The sequence below is a fragment of the Salmo salar genome, chromosome ssa17 (genome assembly GCF_905237065.1).
Source record: "Salmo salar chromosome ssa17, Ssal_v3.1, whole genome shotgun sequence".
NCBI lineage: Eukaryota > Metazoa > Chordata > Actinopteri > Salmoniformes > Salmonidae > Salmo > Salmo salar.
The window spans coordinates 22,528,617-22,547,688 of record NC_059458.1 but is presented as its reverse complement, the minus strand read 5'-3'; the positions used below and the strand labels follow the sequence as shown (position 1 = coordinate 22,547,688).

At 44.4% G+C, this 19,072-nt stretch overlaps 1 protein-coding gene across 2 annotated transcripts; it reads left to right on the top strand.

Annotated features, from left to right (window-relative positions):
* The first annotated feature begins 143 nt into the window (after positions 1-143).
* LOC106575504 (importin subunit alpha-4) lies at positions 144-18,572 on the top strand. Of its 2 annotated transcripts, none has more exons than XM_014152025.2 (16): positions 144-445; positions 2,808-2,852; positions 8,409-8,498; positions 8,628-8,657; positions 8,755-8,903; positions 10,816-10,901; positions 11,164-11,250; positions 11,327-11,496; positions 12,349-12,393; positions 12,488-12,619; positions 15,052-15,180; positions 15,401-15,505; positions 15,618-15,689; positions 15,835-15,997; positions 16,146-16,240; positions 16,538-18,572. In XM_014152025.2, the coding sequence occupies exons 1-16, from the start codon at positions 377-379 to the stop codon at positions 16,634-16,636; spliced, it is 1,566 nt and encodes a 521-aa protein (XP_014007500.2). In that variant the 5' UTR covers positions 144-376; the 3' UTR covers positions 16,637-18,572. The 2 variants fall into 2 exon arrangements, with proteins under 2 accessions (XP_014007500.2, XP_045554993.1); XM_045699037.1 differs by having other exon boundaries at positions 146-445; positions 11,158-11,250.
* Positions 18,573-19,072: the final 500 nt, after the last annotated feature.

Below are 19,072 nucleotides of genomic sequence, written 5' to 3'. Positions count from 1 at the left end.
CGGTCAACAACAGCAAGCAATCAGTGTAAAGTAGCCAGCCATAGCATAGTTGATTAGCAAGTCGTTTGGTAATAATGTACAGTATCTTCATTGGAGACTAAAAAACAACTGGATATATTGCAGCAATTTAAGGGAATCGACTAGTTACATTGCGCAACAATGTTGCAAGGAAGTCGGTTACACCAGGGGATGCACACACGAGCTATAGGTCCTCCTCCCCCAATTGACAGTATTCCGTGGCTCCTCCTTGACGAGATTATCCCATCGCGGTGTATCACGCCTGGCCAGCCACCCTTCGGCAAAACAGCAGTACGTTCTCTTTTCCCACCGGAGCTTCAAGGGCAGGACTAGCTAAACATCCCGAACACAGACAGCCATGGCAGAAAACGCCGACTTGGATAACCACCGAATTAAGAGCTTCAAAAACAAGGGGCGCGATGTCGAGGTGAGGTGTCTAGCTAGGCTAACGTTAGCTGGCTGGCTAACTAGCCGTTAGCAACGAGTGCTAGCGAACACTCGGTTACCTAGCTCTCAATTCGGTTTGGTTGCTGCAGTATTCATTGTCCGTCCTTGTTGAAGTTTTCTTGTTCTACAATGTGTCGCGGATTATGATCTATCATCCACATACACTAACTAGCTAAAGTTTATCATGCGGAGCGGGCGCGGCTTTCGCAAGAAGGCCTGCTAGCTAGCCAGGAAAGTTGCTAACTCTGTGCTTGCTAGCAGCTAACTAGGTTGTGAGAAACATATTTTTGCAAATTAACTTTTTTGGCATCAACTAAATGAAAGTAATAGTTATAATTGGTAAAAGGCACCAGACAACTAACCATCTTGATGTTGGTCATGGGCATGGCATTTGATATTTCGAGTTGGCAAGTCAGTCACTGTAACTTAACTGAACTGGTAAGCGTATCTAGCTAACAAAACCAGCTAATTATACCCAATTTGACACATAACTATGTGTCAAAATGGGCGGATGATGCACATTAACTGTTAGAAAACGACTAGCACAAATCAACTTCCACGGCTGCAACAGTTGAGATTCGGGCGTTATTAATCAGTTTATAATAATATACCCAGCTAACTAACTCATACGTGAATGAACATCTTGCAATTCAATATCCCAGTGACCGCAGGGTGGGTGTTTAACAAACAGTGAGTTAGAGCAGTTGCACCATAAACACATCGATCTAAAGCTAATGATGCTACTGTCACCATGTTGATTCAATAAACCTCCCGAGTGGCGCAGCGGTCTAAGGCACTGCATCTCAGTGCTAGAGGCGTCACGACAGACCCTCTTTCTTATCCATGCTGACATCACATCTGGTCCTGTTTGGAGTTACATAGGGCGGTGTACGACTGGCCCAGCGTCGTCCGGGTTTGGCCGGGGTAGGCAGTCTTTGTAAATAAGAATTTGTAACTGACTTGCCTACTTAAATAAAGGTAAAATGAAAACCCCATACCCGATGATTAGGGCCACACATTTAATTCAAAGGGACATGCCATTTCCCTTGTATCTGTATTGATCACACGTCCTTAACATAAATATTTCACTTTTGGGACTACATAACATGTTGACTATCCCATATTCTTATGTATTAGAAACACAGTAATCACGGACGGAGAGCATGATGGATTAATGTCCATCTGGTATGTGCTATATTGAGCGGAGAGGAAACAGAAGTGCGACATGGTTGTTTTGGGGCCAGTGTGACTTGCACATGTCTAACGACCCACCAGCCCTGCTGACAAGCTTGCAGCAGCTAAGCCAAGAATACGAGATGGATCACTTGTCAGAGACGAGAGGCCTTGTCCAGATACAGCCCCTATCCGATCTATAGAAGTGCCCCAGGCCAGGGCAACACACACACCCTGCTCCTATGGTGCTGAATTCTACTGCATCAGAGAGGAGACACACAGCATATTCAATGAGATTTAGGCTGTGTTTAGACTTCAAGGAATGTTAATAGCTGTAGGTTACAGAAAATGTATCCCTTTCACAAGTTATGACCTACGCCACCACAGAGGGCCACAGTGACTGCCGTGTATGACGTTGTTACAATACAATAATAATCCCAACATATAACAGGATACTCCACAATCAACATTGGCAATGCAGCATTTGTAGTATTCAAATGTAAAGAAAGGTTGAAGACCTCTGGTGTGTTGTCCAGGGGCTGAGGCAGTCTTCCCTCTCACAGGAAGTCGCCCTCTTGTCCCAGCATGGAATGAGTGTCCCAGAGAAATGCCTGGAATTCTGTAGATTTGATCGACTGTTGTTGTTTCAGAGGTCTCTGACTTCCTCCTCCCAGCTGAGCCACTCTCAGGTGTTCTCTCATGGCTGATTCACTATCCTCCCTTAACACAGTTCCCACAAAAGGCAGTGTTGACAAAACATTGTGTTCCGTCTTCAATAGATGGAGCATTTCAAATACATACGGAACCACATCAGATTTTTACTGCGACCTTGAGTTAGGGTGTCAGATCAGGGGCAGGGTTTTGCCAGCAGCAGCGGGTCACACCTTTGAGTTGGTGGATAAAAGTAAACAGAATCATTGCTTGCATGAGGGAGGTTACACAGTGTTTAGTAATATGAACCAGGATGCCCTGACTGGCAATCAAGTTAACATGATTCTCTGTTGCCAACATGCAGCAGTACACTTGTATTCTAAAGCCCAGTCTGTAAACAAAATGGAGCCAGTTCCAATTGACTAACATTGCATGTGGTTTGTTTGAGTGTATGGGCTGTCTTTTAAATGCTCCAGTAGTTAGGCTCATCTCTGACTCTTCTCCTCTCTCTCTTACAGACTATGCGAAGACATCGCAATGAAGTGACAGTGGAGCTGAGAAAGGTGAGCCGAGCATCTCAATTGACTGTTTATAGTTCAGTCACATCCAATGGACTAACCCATTAGCCTATTTCTGCTCCTCCCCACACTGAAATTAGAAAAGCTAAATCTCCACACTATCCTCTTGAGTTCACCCTTCACCTCTCCCACCCTACCACACTTCTCTGGTCTCTGTTTGTGTCCTGGCCCACTCTACAGATGCCATTCCAGCGCTGCCGTGTCTGTCATGTACCTCTTATTTCGGTACATGCAGGCCCTTTTTCCAGCCTGTTAAGTCTCTCTGGGACTTGGATGTTAGGTGGAAGCAGGGTTATAGAATTAATTCATCTTTATTTTGACGGGAAATGTTGCAGTCTCTGTTTATCAAATTGGCCGAGACAGAGCAGCCTGGTCCACCCCCTGCCCCTTATGGGCTGCTCTGTCTGCTGAGTCATTTTGTTTCTAAATAGGTGTGTGTGTGTGTGTGTGTGTGTGTGTGTGTGTGTGTGTGTGTGTGTGTGTTAGGAAACTACCCCCCTCTTATGCTCAGGTTGTTGTTGAAGAGTCAGGATGCCTTGGCTGTATTTAGGTCATCCCTCTCTCGCTCTCCCACCCTGTCAGAGAGGCCAGACTGGTCTTACCCCTCAGCCTTGGGGAGGGTTTCCTCTCCTGGCCTGCGGAAGCGCAGAGCTCTGGCCAGGGGCCATTAAGTAGGTTCATCAGACACACAGGCTTGTCTTGGACGTATGACTCCATAGCAGCTTCTCTGGGTAGAACCATGACCATTCCTCTGGATGTATGACGCTATAGCAGCTTCTCTGGGTAGAACCATGACCATTCCTCTGGATGTATGACTCTATAGCAGCTTCTCTGGGTAGAACCATGACCATTCCTCTGGATGTATGACTCTATAGCAGCTTCTCTGGGTAGAACCATGACCATTCCTCTGGATGTATGACTCTATAGCAGCTTCTCTGGGTAGAACCATGACCATTCCTCTGGATGTATGACTCTATAGCAGCTTCTCTGGGTAGAACCATGACCATTCCTCTGGATGTATGACTCTATAGCAGCTTCTCTGGGTAGAACCATGACCATTCCTCTGGATGTATGACTCTATAGCAGCTTCTCTGGGTAGAACCATGACCATTCCTCTGGATGTATGACTCTATAGCAGCTTCTCTGGGTAGAACCATGACCATTCCTCTGGATGTATGACTCTATAGCAGCTTCTCTGGGTAGAACCATGACCATTCCTCTGGATGTATGACTCTATAGCAGCTTCTCTGGGTAGAACCATGACCATTCCTCTGGATGTATGACGCTATAGCAGCTTCTCTGGGTAGAACCATGACCATTCCTCTGGATGTATGACTCTATAGCAGCTTCTCTGGGTAGAACCATGACCATTCCTCTGGATGTATGACTCTATAGCAGCTTCTCTGGGTAGAACCATGACCATTCCTCTGGATGTATGACTCTATAGCAGCTTCTCTGGGTAGAACCATGACCATTCCTCTGGATGTATGACTCTATAGCAGCTTCTCTGGGTAGAACCATGACCATTCCTCTGGATGTATGACTCTATAGCAGCTTCTCTGGGTAGAACCATGACCATTCCTCTGGATGTATGACTCTATAGCAGCTTCTCTGGGTAGAACCATGACCATTCCTCTGGATGTATGACGCTATAGCAGCTTCTCTGGGTAGAACCATGACCATTCCTCTGGATGTATGACTCTATAGCAGCTTCTCTGGGTAGAACCATGACCATTCCTCTGGATGTATGACTCTATAGCAGCTTCTCTGGGTAGAACCATGACCATTCCTCTGGATGTATGACTCTATAGCAGCTTCTCTGGGTAGAACCATGACCATTCCTCTGGATGTATGACTCTATAGCAGCTTCTCTGGGTAGAACCATGACCATTCCTCTGGATGTATGACTCTATAGCAGCTTCTCTGGGTAGAACCATGACCATTCCTCTGGATGTATGACTCTATAGCAGCTTCTCTGGGTAGAACCATGACCATTCCTCTGGATGTATGACTCTATAGCAGCTTCTCTGGGTAGAACCATGACCATTCCTCTGGATGTATGACTCTATAGCAGCTTCTCTGGGTAGAACCATGACCATTCCTCTGGATGTATGACGCTATAGCAGCTTCTCTGGGTAGAACCATGACCATTCCTCTGGATGTATGACTCTATAGCAGCTTCTCTGGGTAGAACCATGACCATTCCTCTGGATGTATGACTCTATAGCAGCTTCTCTGGGTAGAACCATGACCATTCCTCTGGATGTATGACTCTATAGCAGCTTCTCTGGGTAGAACCATGACCATTCCTCTGGATGTATGACGCTATAGCAGCTTCTCTGGGTAGAACCATGACCATTCCTCTGGATGTATGACTCTATAGCAGCTTCTCTGGGTAGAACCATGACCATTCCTCTGGATGTATGACTCTATAGCAGCTTCTCTGGGTAGAACCATGACCATTCCTCTGGATGTATGACTCTATAGCAGCTTCTCTGGGTAGAACCATGACCATTCCTCTGGATGTATGACTCTATAGCAGCTTCTCTGGGTAGAACCATGACCATTCCTCTGGATGTATGACTCTATAGCAGCTTCTCTGGGTAGAACCATGACCATTCCTCTGGATGTATGACTCTATAGCAGCTTCTCTGGGTAGAACCATGACTATTAGATGGGATGGTGCCAAACTGAACTTAGATCAGCATCTGGGGGGGGGGAATTCATTCCACTGGAATATGACTCTGAGCTAGAGCTGAGATGATACAATAAATGATTGACACCGACTATACCGGTCACTTATTGCAGGCATTTATCTGATTTCGTTAATTATGATAAGAAGCCTATACTAGAGATAAGAGAAGTTTGAAATCAAATACATTTGCTAAAATGGGTGATTTGAGCAAATGTACAAGCATCATACTAGTAGTTAAAAGGATAATTTTAAACTGTGGTGCACATCAATGTTCCAAACTTATCGTTATTGCATCAATTCAGACAATTTATCGCGGTATGGATTTTTGTCCATATCGCCCAGCTCTACTCTGAGCCCTTGGTTTTTGCACGAAAGCCCCAACGTGTCCTCTGAATGCGGCTTGCAGAAGTGTTTCAGGAAGTCTGAGCTGACCAGCAGTTTTGTAGAAACATATACAGTTAAAGGTCGACCGATTAATCGGAATGGCCGATTTTCAAGTTTTCATAACAATCGGAAATTGGCATTTTGGACCCCGATTTTTAGATGTATTTTTTTTTTACACCTTTATTTAACTAGGCAAATCATTTAAGAACACATTCTTATTTTCAATGACGTCCTAGGAACGGTGGGTTAACCGCCTTGTTCAGGGGCAGAACGACAGATTTTTACCTTGTCAGCTCAGGGATTCAATCTTGCAACCTTACGGTTAACTAGTCCAACGCTCTAACCACCTGCTTTACATTGCACTCCACGAGGAGCCCGCCTGTTACGCGAATGCAATAAGAAGCCAAGGTAAGTCGCTAGCTAGCATCAAACTTATTTTATAAAAAACAATCAATCAATCATAATCACTAGTTAACTACACATGGTTGATATTACTAGTTTAGCCTGTCCTGCGTTGCATATAATCGATGTGGTGCGCATTCGCGAAAAATGACTGTCGTTGCTCCAACGTGTACCTAACCATAAACATCAATGTCTTTCTTAAAATCAATACACAAGTATATATTTTTAAACCTGCATATTTAGTTAATATTGCCTGCTAACATGAATTTCTTTTAACTAGGGAAAATGTGTCACCTCTTGCAACAGAGTCAGGGTATATGCAGCAGTTTGGGCCGCCTGGCTCGTTGCGAACCGTGTGGAGTCCATTTATTCCTAACAAAGACCGTAATTAATTTCAGCCAACTTCGCCAAATGGGGGATGGTTTTAACAAAAGCGCATTTGCGAAAAAGCACAATTGTTGCACGACTGTACCTAACCATTCACATCAATGCCTTTCTTAAAATCAATACACAGAAGTATATATTTTTAAACCTGCATATTTAGCTAAGTGAAATCCAGGTTAGCAGGCAATATTAACCAGGTGAAATTGTGTCACTTCTCTTGTGTTCATTGCACGCAGAGTCAGGTTATGGGCAACAGTTTGGGCCGCCTGGCTCGTTGCGAACTAATTTGTCAGAATTTTACGTAATTATGACATAACATTGAAGGTTGTGCAATGTAACAGGAATATTTAGATTTAGGGATGCCACCCGTTAGATAAAATACGGAACGTTTCCGTATTTCACTGAAATAATGAACGTTTTGTTTTCGAGATGATAGTTTCCGGATTCGACCATATTGATGACCTAAGGCTCGTATTTCTGTGTGTTATGTTATAATTAAGTCTATGATTTGATATTTGATAGAGCAGTCTGACTGAGCGGTGGTAGGCACCAGCAGGCTCGTAAGCATTCATTCAAACAGCACTTTCGTGCGTTTGCCAGCAGCTTTTTGCTGTGCTTCAAGCATTGCGCTGTTTATGACTTCAAGCCTATCAACACCCGAGATTAGGCTGGTGTAACCGATGCGAAATGGCTAGCTAGTTAGCGGGGTGCGCGCTAATAGCGTTTCAAATGTCACTCGCTCTGAGACTTGGAGTAGTTGTTCCCCTTGCACTGCATGGGTAACGCTGCTTCGAGGGTGGCTGTTGTCAATGTGTTCCTGGTTCGAGCCCAGGTACGAGCGAGGAGAGGGATGGAAGCTATACTGTTACACTGGCAATGCTAAAGTGCCTATGAGAACATCCAATAGTCAAAGGTATATGAAATACAAATCGTACAGAGAGATAGTCCTATAATAACTACAACCTAAGACTTCGTACCTGAGAATATTGAAGACTCATGTTAAAAAGAACCACCAGCTTTCATATGTTCTGAGCAAGGAACTTAAACGTTAGCTTTTTTACATGGCACATATTGCACTTTAACTTCCTTCTCCAACACTTTGTTTTTGCATTATTTAAACCAAATTGAACATGTTTCATTATTTATTTGAGGCTAAATAGATTTTATTGATGTATTAAGTTAGTGTTCATTCAGTATTGTTGTAATTGTCATTTATTACAAATTAAAAAATCATCCGATTAATCCGTATCGGCTTTTTTTGGTCCTCCAATAATCGGTATCGGCGCTGAAAAATCATAATCGGTCGACCTCTATATACAGTAGGCCTGTATGATTTGACGACAAGTGTGAGAGAACTTGTTTTTTTCTGCTAAAATGCCATGTCCTACCCTTACAGAAGAGCAAACCACTAATGTAGGATGAGTGACACAGCAGTTCTCTCACACAGCAGTATGTGTGCTGCAGAAGGGAACCGTCTGTGCAGAGTTGGATGCATTCCTCCCTCGTGATATCTGCCATTAACGTCACTGGGAGGTTATGGGACCAGTCTTAGCCTGTTGGAGTCAAGCAGGGAATCTATTCCCTCACTGTGTGGGTGAATGTTTCCAATAGCATTCACTCCTGTATTCCTTCTAGGATTCAACACTTAAAATATATATATTTTCTTTCTTCCCCAGAATAAACGAGATGAGCACCTTCTGAAGAAGAGGAACGTTCCACAGGAGGAGAGCCTGGAAGACTCAGACATAGACTCTGACTTCAAAGGGGTGAGCCGGTCCTCATTCTCTCTCACACTACAACTTCAAGTTCAGGAATATGTTTCCTAGCTCTAACCTTGCAACATGTAAATGCGTAGCTACAGCAAACCTCACAACTCTTGTTTTTTTGTTTTACAGCAAAATGTAACACTGGAAGCCATCTTACAGGTAAGCCTGCATTCTGTCAGTGTGGTTGAGATCCATCCCGTACATACATCTTGAACTGTTGGAGCTAACCTCGTGTTCTCGCTCTCCTTCCTGTCAGAATGCTGTCAGTGACAATGGACTCATCCAGCTCAGTGCTGTGCAGGCAGCCAGAAAACTCCTGTCCAGTGACAGAAACCCCCCCATCGACGACTTGATTAAGTCCGGCATCCTACCCATCCTGGTCAAATGCCTGGAGAGGGACGACAAGTAAGTCTGCTTTATGGGGGGAGGAAGAGACTGTATGGGTCATGGGGCACCTTTGCACTGGAAGAGTAATTGAAAGATGAGGGTGGTAAATTGCCCCTGTGGTAATTCTGTGTGATGCCCCCGTTCAAAAGTCAGAGAAGTGCGACAGGAGAGAAGGCTGAAAACCGGAGCGTGAATGAGTGGGTAGACTAGCCCTGTATGTGTCAGATTGCTCTCTCTCCGTTCTGTCATGCTCTGGGGCTACTGGTGTGCCCTCCCTCTCCTCCGCATGGCTGGGCTGATGTGAACACTGTAGCAGGCTGCAGACACACACAGACGGATAGGAGAGAAAGTGTGTGTTCTGCTCTGCTGCACTAACGCTGCCCCACAGCTGACAGCTCTGTTTCTTCAGTGGTGGGGATGGGGAGCGATTGGGGGGGGGGGGGGGACTCCCCTGGACAGGGACTGGTGAATGGGGGCGGGATGAGGGTGGTGGAGACGGGGGGGCAGGGGCTAAATGTGCAGGATGGGGTGTCAGGCTTGGACAGGCACAGGGCTGCTGGAGACGTGGGGGGATTTATGTGTTGTGTAGACAGAAGGGTGGAGGAGGTTGGGTGGAGGAGGCAGGAGCGTGAGGCGACGCCAGTTAGATATAGAGACACACTACCGTTCAGAAGTTTGGTGTCACTTAGAAATGTCCTTGTTTTGAAAGAAGGCACATTTTTTGTCCCTTAAAATAACATCAAATTGATCAGAAATACAGTGTAGACATTGTTAATGTTGTAAATGACTTTTGTAGCTGGAAATGGCAGATGTTTAATGGAATATCTACATGGGCGTACAGAGACCCATTATCAGCAACCATCACTCCTGTGTTCCAATGGCACGTTGTGTTAGCTAAACTTGGATTATCATTTTAAAAGGCTAATTGATCATTAAAAAACCCTTTTGCAATTATGTTAGCACAGCTGAAAACTGTTGTTCTGATTTAAAGAAGCAATAAAACTGGCCTTCTTCAGACTAGTTGAGTATCTGGAGCATCAGCATTTGTGGGTTTGATTTACAGGCTTAAAATGGCCAGAAACAAATTACTTTCTTCTGAAACTCGTCAGTCTATTCTTGTTCTGAGAAATGAAGGCTATTTCATGCGAGAAATTGCCAAGAAACTGAAGATCTCATATAACGCTGTGTACTACTCCCTTCACAGAACAGTGCAAACTGGCTTTAACCAGAATAAATAGTACCCACAAAACACCAGTCTCAACATCAACAGTGAAGAGGCGACTCCAGGATGCTGGTCTTCTAAGCAGAGTTGCAAAGAAAAAGCCATATCTCAGACTTAAAAGAAAATATTAAGATGGGGAAAAAGAACACATACACTGGACAGAGGAACTCTGCCTAGAAGACCAGCATCCCGGAGTCACCTCTTCACTGTTGGTGTTGAGACTGGTGTTTTGCGGGTACTATTTAATGAAGCTGCCAGTTGAGGACTTGTGAGGCGTCTGTTTCTCAAACTAGACACTCTAATGTACTTGTCCTCTTGCTCAGTTGTGCACTGGGGCCTCCCACTCCTTTCTATTCTGGTTAGAGGGAGTTTGCGCTAACACAACGTGCCATTGGAACACAGGAGTGATGGTTGCTGATAATGGGCCTCTGTACGCCCATGTAGATATTCCATTAAAAATAAGCTGTTTCCAGCTACAATAGTCCTTTACAACATTAATAATGTCTACACTGTACTTCAGATCAATTTGATGTTATTTTAATGGACAAAAAATAGAGGTGGGGGTTAGTGGTGATGCAGGTTGAAATGGATTGTTGATCAGTAGCCATGTGCTGTTGATGGGCTTATTGGTTGTGTTTTGTTGTCTGGGGACAGCTTCTGTTTGTCTCTTCATATAGCTAGCCTCATTTACTCTCTCCTCTTCCTCAGTCCCTCTCTCCAGTTTGAGGCTGCCTGGGCGTTGACCAACATAGCATCAGGGACGTCACAACAGACTCAAGCTGTGGTCAAATCTAGTAAGTAGTTTCTAGTTCTTCTGTGGCCCAGTTTCAAACTGAACCATCAGGCACACATGATGGACCTGTCTATATGAGCCAATCTATCCATCTGGTTCCTGGTATAGAAACACCTGCTCTCAACTGTCTCCCCCATCTTTCTGTCTCTTGTCTGCCATATCATCACTCTACCTCTAACTAATCTCTCTCACTCACTCACTCACTCACACACGTCTGCAACGTTGTCTAACATATGGGTCTGCCTTTCTCTCTACATGTCCAGATGCTGTGCCTCTATTCCTGCGGCTGCTACAATCTCCTCACCAGAACGTATGTGAACAGGCCGTGTGGGCGCTAGGCAACATCATCGGTGAGTGATGGCTCACACACATGCATACACACTGGCTAATGCCAGTCAATGACACACCTGTGTTCTTCCCGTGCAGGCGACGGGCCGCAGTGCAGGGATTACGTAATCTCACTGGGCGTGGTCAAGCCCCTGTTGTCGTTTATTAACCCCTCCATCCCCATCACCTTCCTCCGCAACGTCACCTGGGTCATCGTCAACCTCTGCCGCAACAAGGACCCACCACCCCCCATGGAGACAGTACAGGAGGTAAGACAGACAGAGGTGTGTGAGACCCACCACCCCCCATGGAGACAGTACAGGAGGTAAGAGAGACAGAGGTGTGTGAGACCCAGCACAGTCATTCAATCTAACTGAATTTCGTTGATATCCAATTACCATCTTGTCTCATCGCTGCAACGGGCTCGGGAGAGGCGAAGGTCGAGTCATGCGTCCTCCAAAACATGACCTGCAAAACCACGCTTCTTAACACCTGCCCACTTAACCCGGAAGCCAGCTGCACCAATGTGTTGGAGGAAACAACGTCCAACTGATGACCGACGTCTGCCTGCAGGCGCCCAGCCCGCCATGAGTCGCTTTAGAGCGATGATTCAAGTAAAGCCCCCCCAGCCAAACCCTCCCCTAACCCAGACGACACTGGGCCAATTGTGCGCCGCCCTATGGGACTCCTGGTCACGGCCGGTTGTGACACAGCCTGGAATCGAACCCAGGTCTGTAGTGACGCCTCAAGCGATGCATTGCCTTAGACTGCTGCACCACTCGGGAGGCCAATGACTGAATTATGGTCTTCACATAGACATTTGTGTTGTCAATATTAGCTGAACCCTTTGTCAAACAGCTCTGGCTGTGTTCCATGTGTTTGGCTCTGAGGACAATCAGACGATGGGGGGTTTGATTAGGGAAAGTGGTCTGGGACTTTGTGGGTGCTGCCTAGCATTCTGCTTCCCTGTTCCCAACCATCCTCTAGCCTGGTCCTGGAGGTCTGCAGTGTCTGCCTGCTGAAACACCCTGGGTCCTGTCTGTTGATCTGCTCAATAGTCGCCTCATTGTATGCCCACTCATTATGCCTGACACTCTCTCTCTCCTCTCCACCTCTTCCAGATTCTACCTGCTCTCTGTGTATTGATATACCACACTGATATAAATGTAAGTATCACCCTACTATCACAACAGCAAAGTTGCTTTGCCATTTCCTATGGAAATTCCCTGGTTCTAACACGTCCTCTCTCTCGGTGGTCAGATCCTAGTGGATACAGTGTGGGCCTTGTCCTATCTCACAGACGGAGGGAACGAACAGATCCAGATGGTCATCGACTCGGGGGTCGTCCCCTTCCTCGTCCCCCTGCTCAGCCACCAAGAGGTCAAAGTTCAGGTATGTCTGCCTACTTTCCCCTGATTGGAAGTAGGATTAGGGCTGTTACGGTGACCGTATTACCGCCACATCAATGGTCATGAGTCATGTCCGCAGTCAAATGCCACGTGACCGTTTAGTCAGGGTAACTAGGCTTCTCCAAGCTCTGATGCTGCTGATGGTCATTAGTAGCCTACCAAACTTACTAACTGCCTGGTACTCAACACTCTATTGTCCCTCGAATCACTCTGAAATCAATGCAAATGTGATTGAAAATCTAATCAAACACTTCATGAGAGCTAATGTTGCGTAACATTTCTATAGGCTATGCAATTGCGTGAGATAACAGAGTGATGGCTTCTATTAAAAAGAGGAGGATCCCATCAGCTTTCTATTGGCTAGGCCTACTATATTTTATTTTAAAATGTTCCTAATATTAAGCACATAGCTTATATTCACAACAGGAGTATAGCCTACCTGGCTGGCATGAAAATAAACCACGGGAAAAGCGTCCTCCATTCGCTATATAACTGCAGATTGCATAATCTTTTCCCCTCCTACACCTGTTCCGAGACAGCATTAAATGAAGAATAGTCTGATGGGTGACATCATTTAGTGATGTATTATCACCCAGCGTGTGCAGTAAGACAAACAGCGCATGCTTTTTTTTGCCTGACTTTTTCCAATCACTTCATGTAGCCTAGCCCATAGGCCTATATGTTTTGATAAGGTTTGTATCAAAACTAAAGTGGCCAAATAACTTCTTAAAATGAAGCACATTAATCCGCTTTATAAGCGGTGTAATACATAGGTGGCGCTTGAGTTTCAAGTTTGAGGAATCACATTTTCACCATAGAAATGCACCTTTTTAATATTAAAGCATTACATGCAGAATCGCATTTACATTCTCTTTGACAACAGTTTTCCTGCTAATTGATTGCATTTTGGAACATTCATGCTTATAGCCTACTGCTGTGTGCGCGTTGCTGCACTTATGTGATAAAATAGCCTAATAGTTTATCAACATTTTAAGCTAAACGTTCTGATCTGTTGCATCAGCCTCATTGCTTTTAAAGTAGTTTTTTTTTTATGCGAGTGGTTGTATTAATTTGGGCTTTATCGCATTCCACAACGGTTCCAGAGTATGTTTAGAATAATGATTTATTTCACAGAAAGACAAGCTGACCAACAGAATAGGTACTATGGGGGATAGTAGATTGATAGGGGCTAGTGCTTTTGCTGTTCGTTAGGCCTACTCATCTTGTTGGCTGATGAAAAGTAGGCTGAATGTGGGCAGTTCTAACATAAGAGCGACGCGCGCAGTTGTCACGATGTGTCTGTCTTCACTTGTAGCCTTCTTAGCTGAGATGCCTGTGAGAAGGACCTGATCACATAACAGGCATTGGCTAATTAATAATTATTGAAATATGAGAGCCATGTGAGAGGTGCTTTGGAGCACGGCAGCCGGGAGAATGGAATTATAATTATTATATTCAGCCCAAGGGCACAACGGCCACTTTGGCGGCAAAAGGCATAGATTTTTTTAGGGGATTAAGGCCACACAAGGGGATGCCGCTGGGAAATTCGAGGCCTGTTGAGAATATTATCAAGTACTTGTCAAATTGTGAATGAGAGACTGATGGTATACAGCCTGCACCAGAAACAGAGCTCATGCCATTCATGTGACTTTTTTCAAATCATCATAAGTCGCATCATGCAGCCTTAGAATGTATTAAAAATGAAAACATATCTCCCAACGTTGGTGTATCAACTAAAGTTGCATAAATAACTCAAACATATAGGTGTACCTGTTTAACTGCTCAACACAGAATAGCCGCATTTGCAAACTTCTTAAATTGTTTGGAGAAAATATCCTTTATTTAATTTAGCGATGTTCAATTGTATTCGTCATACTATAAAATAATGCCATGGAATTCTAAGCAAATCTTTTCTGCTAAACTTGTGTAGCCCACAGCCATATGGCATAGCCAGGTCAGGACCTAACATAAGGACAACTCAGAGTATGCTATTCTGTTCTTCTGAAATGGACTACATTTTCTTTAGAGCTGTCTAAAATAAATAGTGGATTTATTGTGAAGGTGTAGGCTATATTACATGGATTTATTAGATGTTCCAAAGGTCTGCATCAGTGGCTTGTAGGCTATGCGTGGAAGACAGGAGATGCTAAACGTGTTTATGTTAAGTAACGGTCAATTACCATGTGAATGACAGTTTATTTGCTTGACAATCACCGGCTGACTAAATTTCATGACCGCCACAGCCCTAAGTAGAATGAAGTCGCCCCTACTCTGATCTAAGGTCCGTTTCCAGTTTTCCCTCTAATGGTTGAGGTTAGGCTTGTGGGAAGGGTAATATACCTGAAACTTACTGTACGGAATGTGTGACTTCCTGTGACGTCATTAATTAACCACCTATGATGTCATATCCTGTAGACTGCAGCTCTGAGGGCAGTGGGGAACATTGTGACAGGGACAGACGAGCAGACGCAGGTGGTGCTCAACTGTGACGTCCTCTCGCACTTCCCCAACCTGCTCACACACCCCAAGGAGAAGATCAACAAGGTAACAGGCACACGTTTAGATGCTATTGGTGGCATATGTTTGTTTTGCTGTAACTGTAGCGTTGAAATGGGATGGACCCCAGTGTCGTTTATTTCCAACAGTATCTATACCTCTGTGAAACGGTCTCAGTAGTACTCATGTGGTCCATGGTGTGCGTGTCTGTGGGTTTCTCTCAGCTGAATGGCTTCCTGTGTGTGTGTGTATCCCTCCCGCCCACTAGGAGGCGGTGTGGTTCCTGTCCAACATCACAGCAGGCAACCAGCAGCAGGTGCAGGCCGTCATCGACGCTGGCCTGCTGCCCATGATCATCCACCAGCTGGCTAAGGTGAGTCACTGAGCCCTTATGTAGCCCTACGAAGCATTATGTAGCCATATGTCCTTGTGGAGATCTGTAAGGAACACTATCCTAACCACAGACAACCTCTGTTTGTCTGCAGGGAGACTTTGGCACACAGAAGGAGGCAGCCTGGGCCATCAGCAACTTGACAATAAGTGGAAGAAAAGATCAGGTATGTTCTACCAGGGCTGTTTCCATCAACACCCAATCCATACAGCGTTGCGTTTTGTATGGTCCTGATTGGCTGGTTAACTTTACCCGTCTGTAGGCAAAGCAAGGCCCTGGTAGGCTGATCTATGTTCTACGCGACCCTATAGGTGGAGTACCTGGTGCAGCAGAATGTGGTTCCTCCGTTCTGCAGCCTGCTGTCTGTGAAGGACTCCCAGGTGGTCCAGGTGGTCCTAGACGGCCTCAAGAACGTCCTCATCATGGCCGGGGACGAGGCCAGCACCATCGCTGAGATCATAGAGGAGTGTGGAGGTCAGTGTGTGTGTTAGAGGGGGGAGTGCTTGTGTGTCAGTTCACCATGTTGCCATTGTATGACAGTGTAGTGTTGCTACTGGGAAGCACACATTCTAGATTGATTCACTGTGATGGACTTTCATGCTAATTTCTCTCTGCCCATCAGGTCTAGAGAAGATCGAGAACCTTCAGCAGCATGAAAACGAGGACATCTACAAACTAGCCTTCGAGATCATCGACCAGTACTTCTCAGGAGACGATGTGAGTACCTCTGCTCTGACAGAAGCCCTACAGTTTGCACACCGTTAGAACCCAGCGCTGTCCTGACAGTGCTGTGCTGGGTGTAGGATGTGTGCTACAGAAACGCAGGGCCTTTTTCCTCCACTTCCTCTGTCAATGGGGTAAGATGGAGGAATCGGCTATAGGCCTTGCTACATAATTCTATATAAAATCGAATGAAAAATTGACCTTTTTTCTGTAGTGACAATGAATCTAGTCTGTGTGTTTGTTCATCTATGGCACCACCCTGATCCATTTCTTTTCCTTCTCTCTTTTTAGATTGACGAGGATCCCAGCTTGATCCCCAAAGCCACTCAGGGCGGAACCTTCAACTTTGACCCCGCCACCAACCTGCAAGCAAAGGAGTTCAAGTTTTAAAGGCAAACGTCCACCTAGTAGGTCTAACTCTCTAGCTGCTCTGAACCCTCCAGTCACCTCCTTCCCAACATCAATCACTGACTCACTAACAACAACAGCTCAAGCACTGAAGGATCATTGTTATCCATCTCTTTTCAAGCATCTCACAGCGATGCTTATAAATGTTCCAGAAAGAGAGAACGCCTCGTCCGTCATTCCTGCAGTTGCCAAAAAGTTGCTATTATCCTCTCTTACTCAGACACGTTCACACACACTGAAGAGACTGAAGACATCTGTGTGCATGGACCAATGATCTTGTTCTACCAATCATATCAGCAAAGAGGAGGAATGGTCTCATTTAAAGGCGTGCTCTTCTCTGGAGTCTGGTCTCATGGTCTGGGATCAGAGCACGTTGGACACAGCGACTGAAGACACTCAACCTCTGAGTTAATTGACTCTTTTGAGGAGTACGGACAGCATCTAGGCCGTCCTTTGTTAAACATTCTAATCGATGACATCATCAAAAGGCTGTTAATTATTCAGTCCTCATTGAACTACAGTTTGTTTTGGAACAGAACACTGAGAATGAATGCTCTCAAAACCCTTCTCAGAGGGTACAGAAGTGAGCAGTCGACATATACCCAAGTGGACTGAACAGAATTCAACAACCACCCACCACTATAATATTATTCCTTTTAGTTGTGAAATCATCATGAAAAACAATGGATTTAAAGTACAAAAAATATATATTTAAAATTATGCAACAGGGAAATTCTGAAATGAATAACAAGGAAGACTTTGTAGCATTGATCTATGGATGGCTTGCTGGTGGAAGGGTTTTTGGGTTAAGAGGAGGGGGAAGGGGAATGGAGTTGAGCTGGAACCAAACGCACCTCTCCTTTGAACCTCTAAACTGGGTTTTGGATCAGTCCCTCTTACCAGGTTCTATCCTCTGAACGAGAACCCCCTCAACAACGAAATAAGCCTTAAAAAACAGGCTTCAACTGGGCTTTTCCAAAAGACACATCTCCTCTCGCAGGGGAGACATATCGTCGGACATTGAATTTAATGACTCAAGAATTTGAGGAAATATTTTGGAAAGATATCGGTAGAGGGACAGAGAAAGACAATGTAACACTGATTTCATCTGTGTAGATTCCACATCTGCAGTTTCTATTCAGTCTTATGCACACTTCAGTCACCCCTCCCTCTGCTTACTGTGTGTGGAAAGGAATGTTTGCTTCAATAAGTCAAAGCTATGGTTGCATTGCAATGGCCCATTGACATACAGTTGTTCCATATTTCTTGTTCTATATGCTACATTAATTATACAATTTAAGAGTATTTCCAACTGTCTGAAGTTGTCTGTACAAAGCAGCTGCATTTTACCAGTCATCCATCGATTGGTTCACTTTGCGAGGCTGTAATGTTTTCACTGTTAAAAGATTAACAGGGAAGTTTGTTTTTAAACGTGTAACGTGATCGATGACTTGATTGAAAATTATTTTGTGAACTGGACTTTTGTCTTGATTTCCCTCAAGGACCGGAAAAAACAAAAATTACATTTGGACTAATGTAGTTATGTTTTGGTTGCTAACTACTGAGAAGGAATGGGGATTTTTTTCAGGGGAGCGGCCCATGCCTTTTTGGACTAGCCATTCACAACTGATGAACAAAGTCTAGCTGGTGTACAGTCATTGATCTAGATTCTAGAGACATAGAATGAGAGCCACTTTAAAGAATGGAATTTTTGTCTTGTATCAAACTGATACAAGCTTATGCTTTTGGGCAAGATTTTTACTTGCTAACGAAACATGTACTAAAGAAGAAAAAGCAACAGATAGCATTTTGGCCTCTGTCTTACTTTTTATACATTTTAGAATCCATATCTCTTTAAGGTGGCTCACAATGTTTCTTTCAACTATTGTGCATATTAAAGAAAATGAGTTGAAATCCATTATGCCTTTTGTTTTTTAATTTTTGGTAACTTATGTTTATTTCACTAGGTAAACTGAGAACCATGGCAAATGCACACAGTTTATTTGGATCCCCATTTCGTTTTTGCAGAAGCAGCAGCTACTCTTCCTGGGGTCGACAGAACTGATAGACAAGGACAGTCGCACAAATGTAAAATACCAGTGGTGGAAGAAGTACCCAATTGTCATACTTTAGTAAAAGTAAAGATACCTTAATAGAAAATGACTCAAGTGAAGGTCACCCAGTAAAATAATACTTGAGTAAGTCTAAAAGTATGGGTTTTAAATGTACTTAAGTATAAATCATTTCAAATTCCTTATATTAAGCAAACCAGACAGCACCATTTTCTTATTTAAAAAAAATAATAAAAAAATAGCCAGGGGCACACTCCAATACTCAGACAATTTAGAAATGAAGCATTTGTTTAGTAAGTCGGTCAGATCATAGGCATTAGGGGAGACTAGAGTTGTTCTCTTGATA

Bases quoted from the DNA above. Each gene is read 5' to 3' on its own strand.
- LOC106575504 (XM_045699037.1), top strand. From the start codon at position 377: ATGGCAGAAAACGCCGACTTGGATAACCACCGAATTAAGAGCTTCAAA. The intron at 8,499-8,627 runs GTGAGCCGGTCC...TTTGTTTTACAG, and splicing joins TAGACTCTGACTTCAAAGGG to CAAAATGTAACACTGGAAGC. The intron at 12,394-12,487 runs GTAAGTATCACC...CTCGGTGGTCAG, and splicing joins TATACCACACTGATATAAAT to ATCCTAGTGGATACAGTGTG.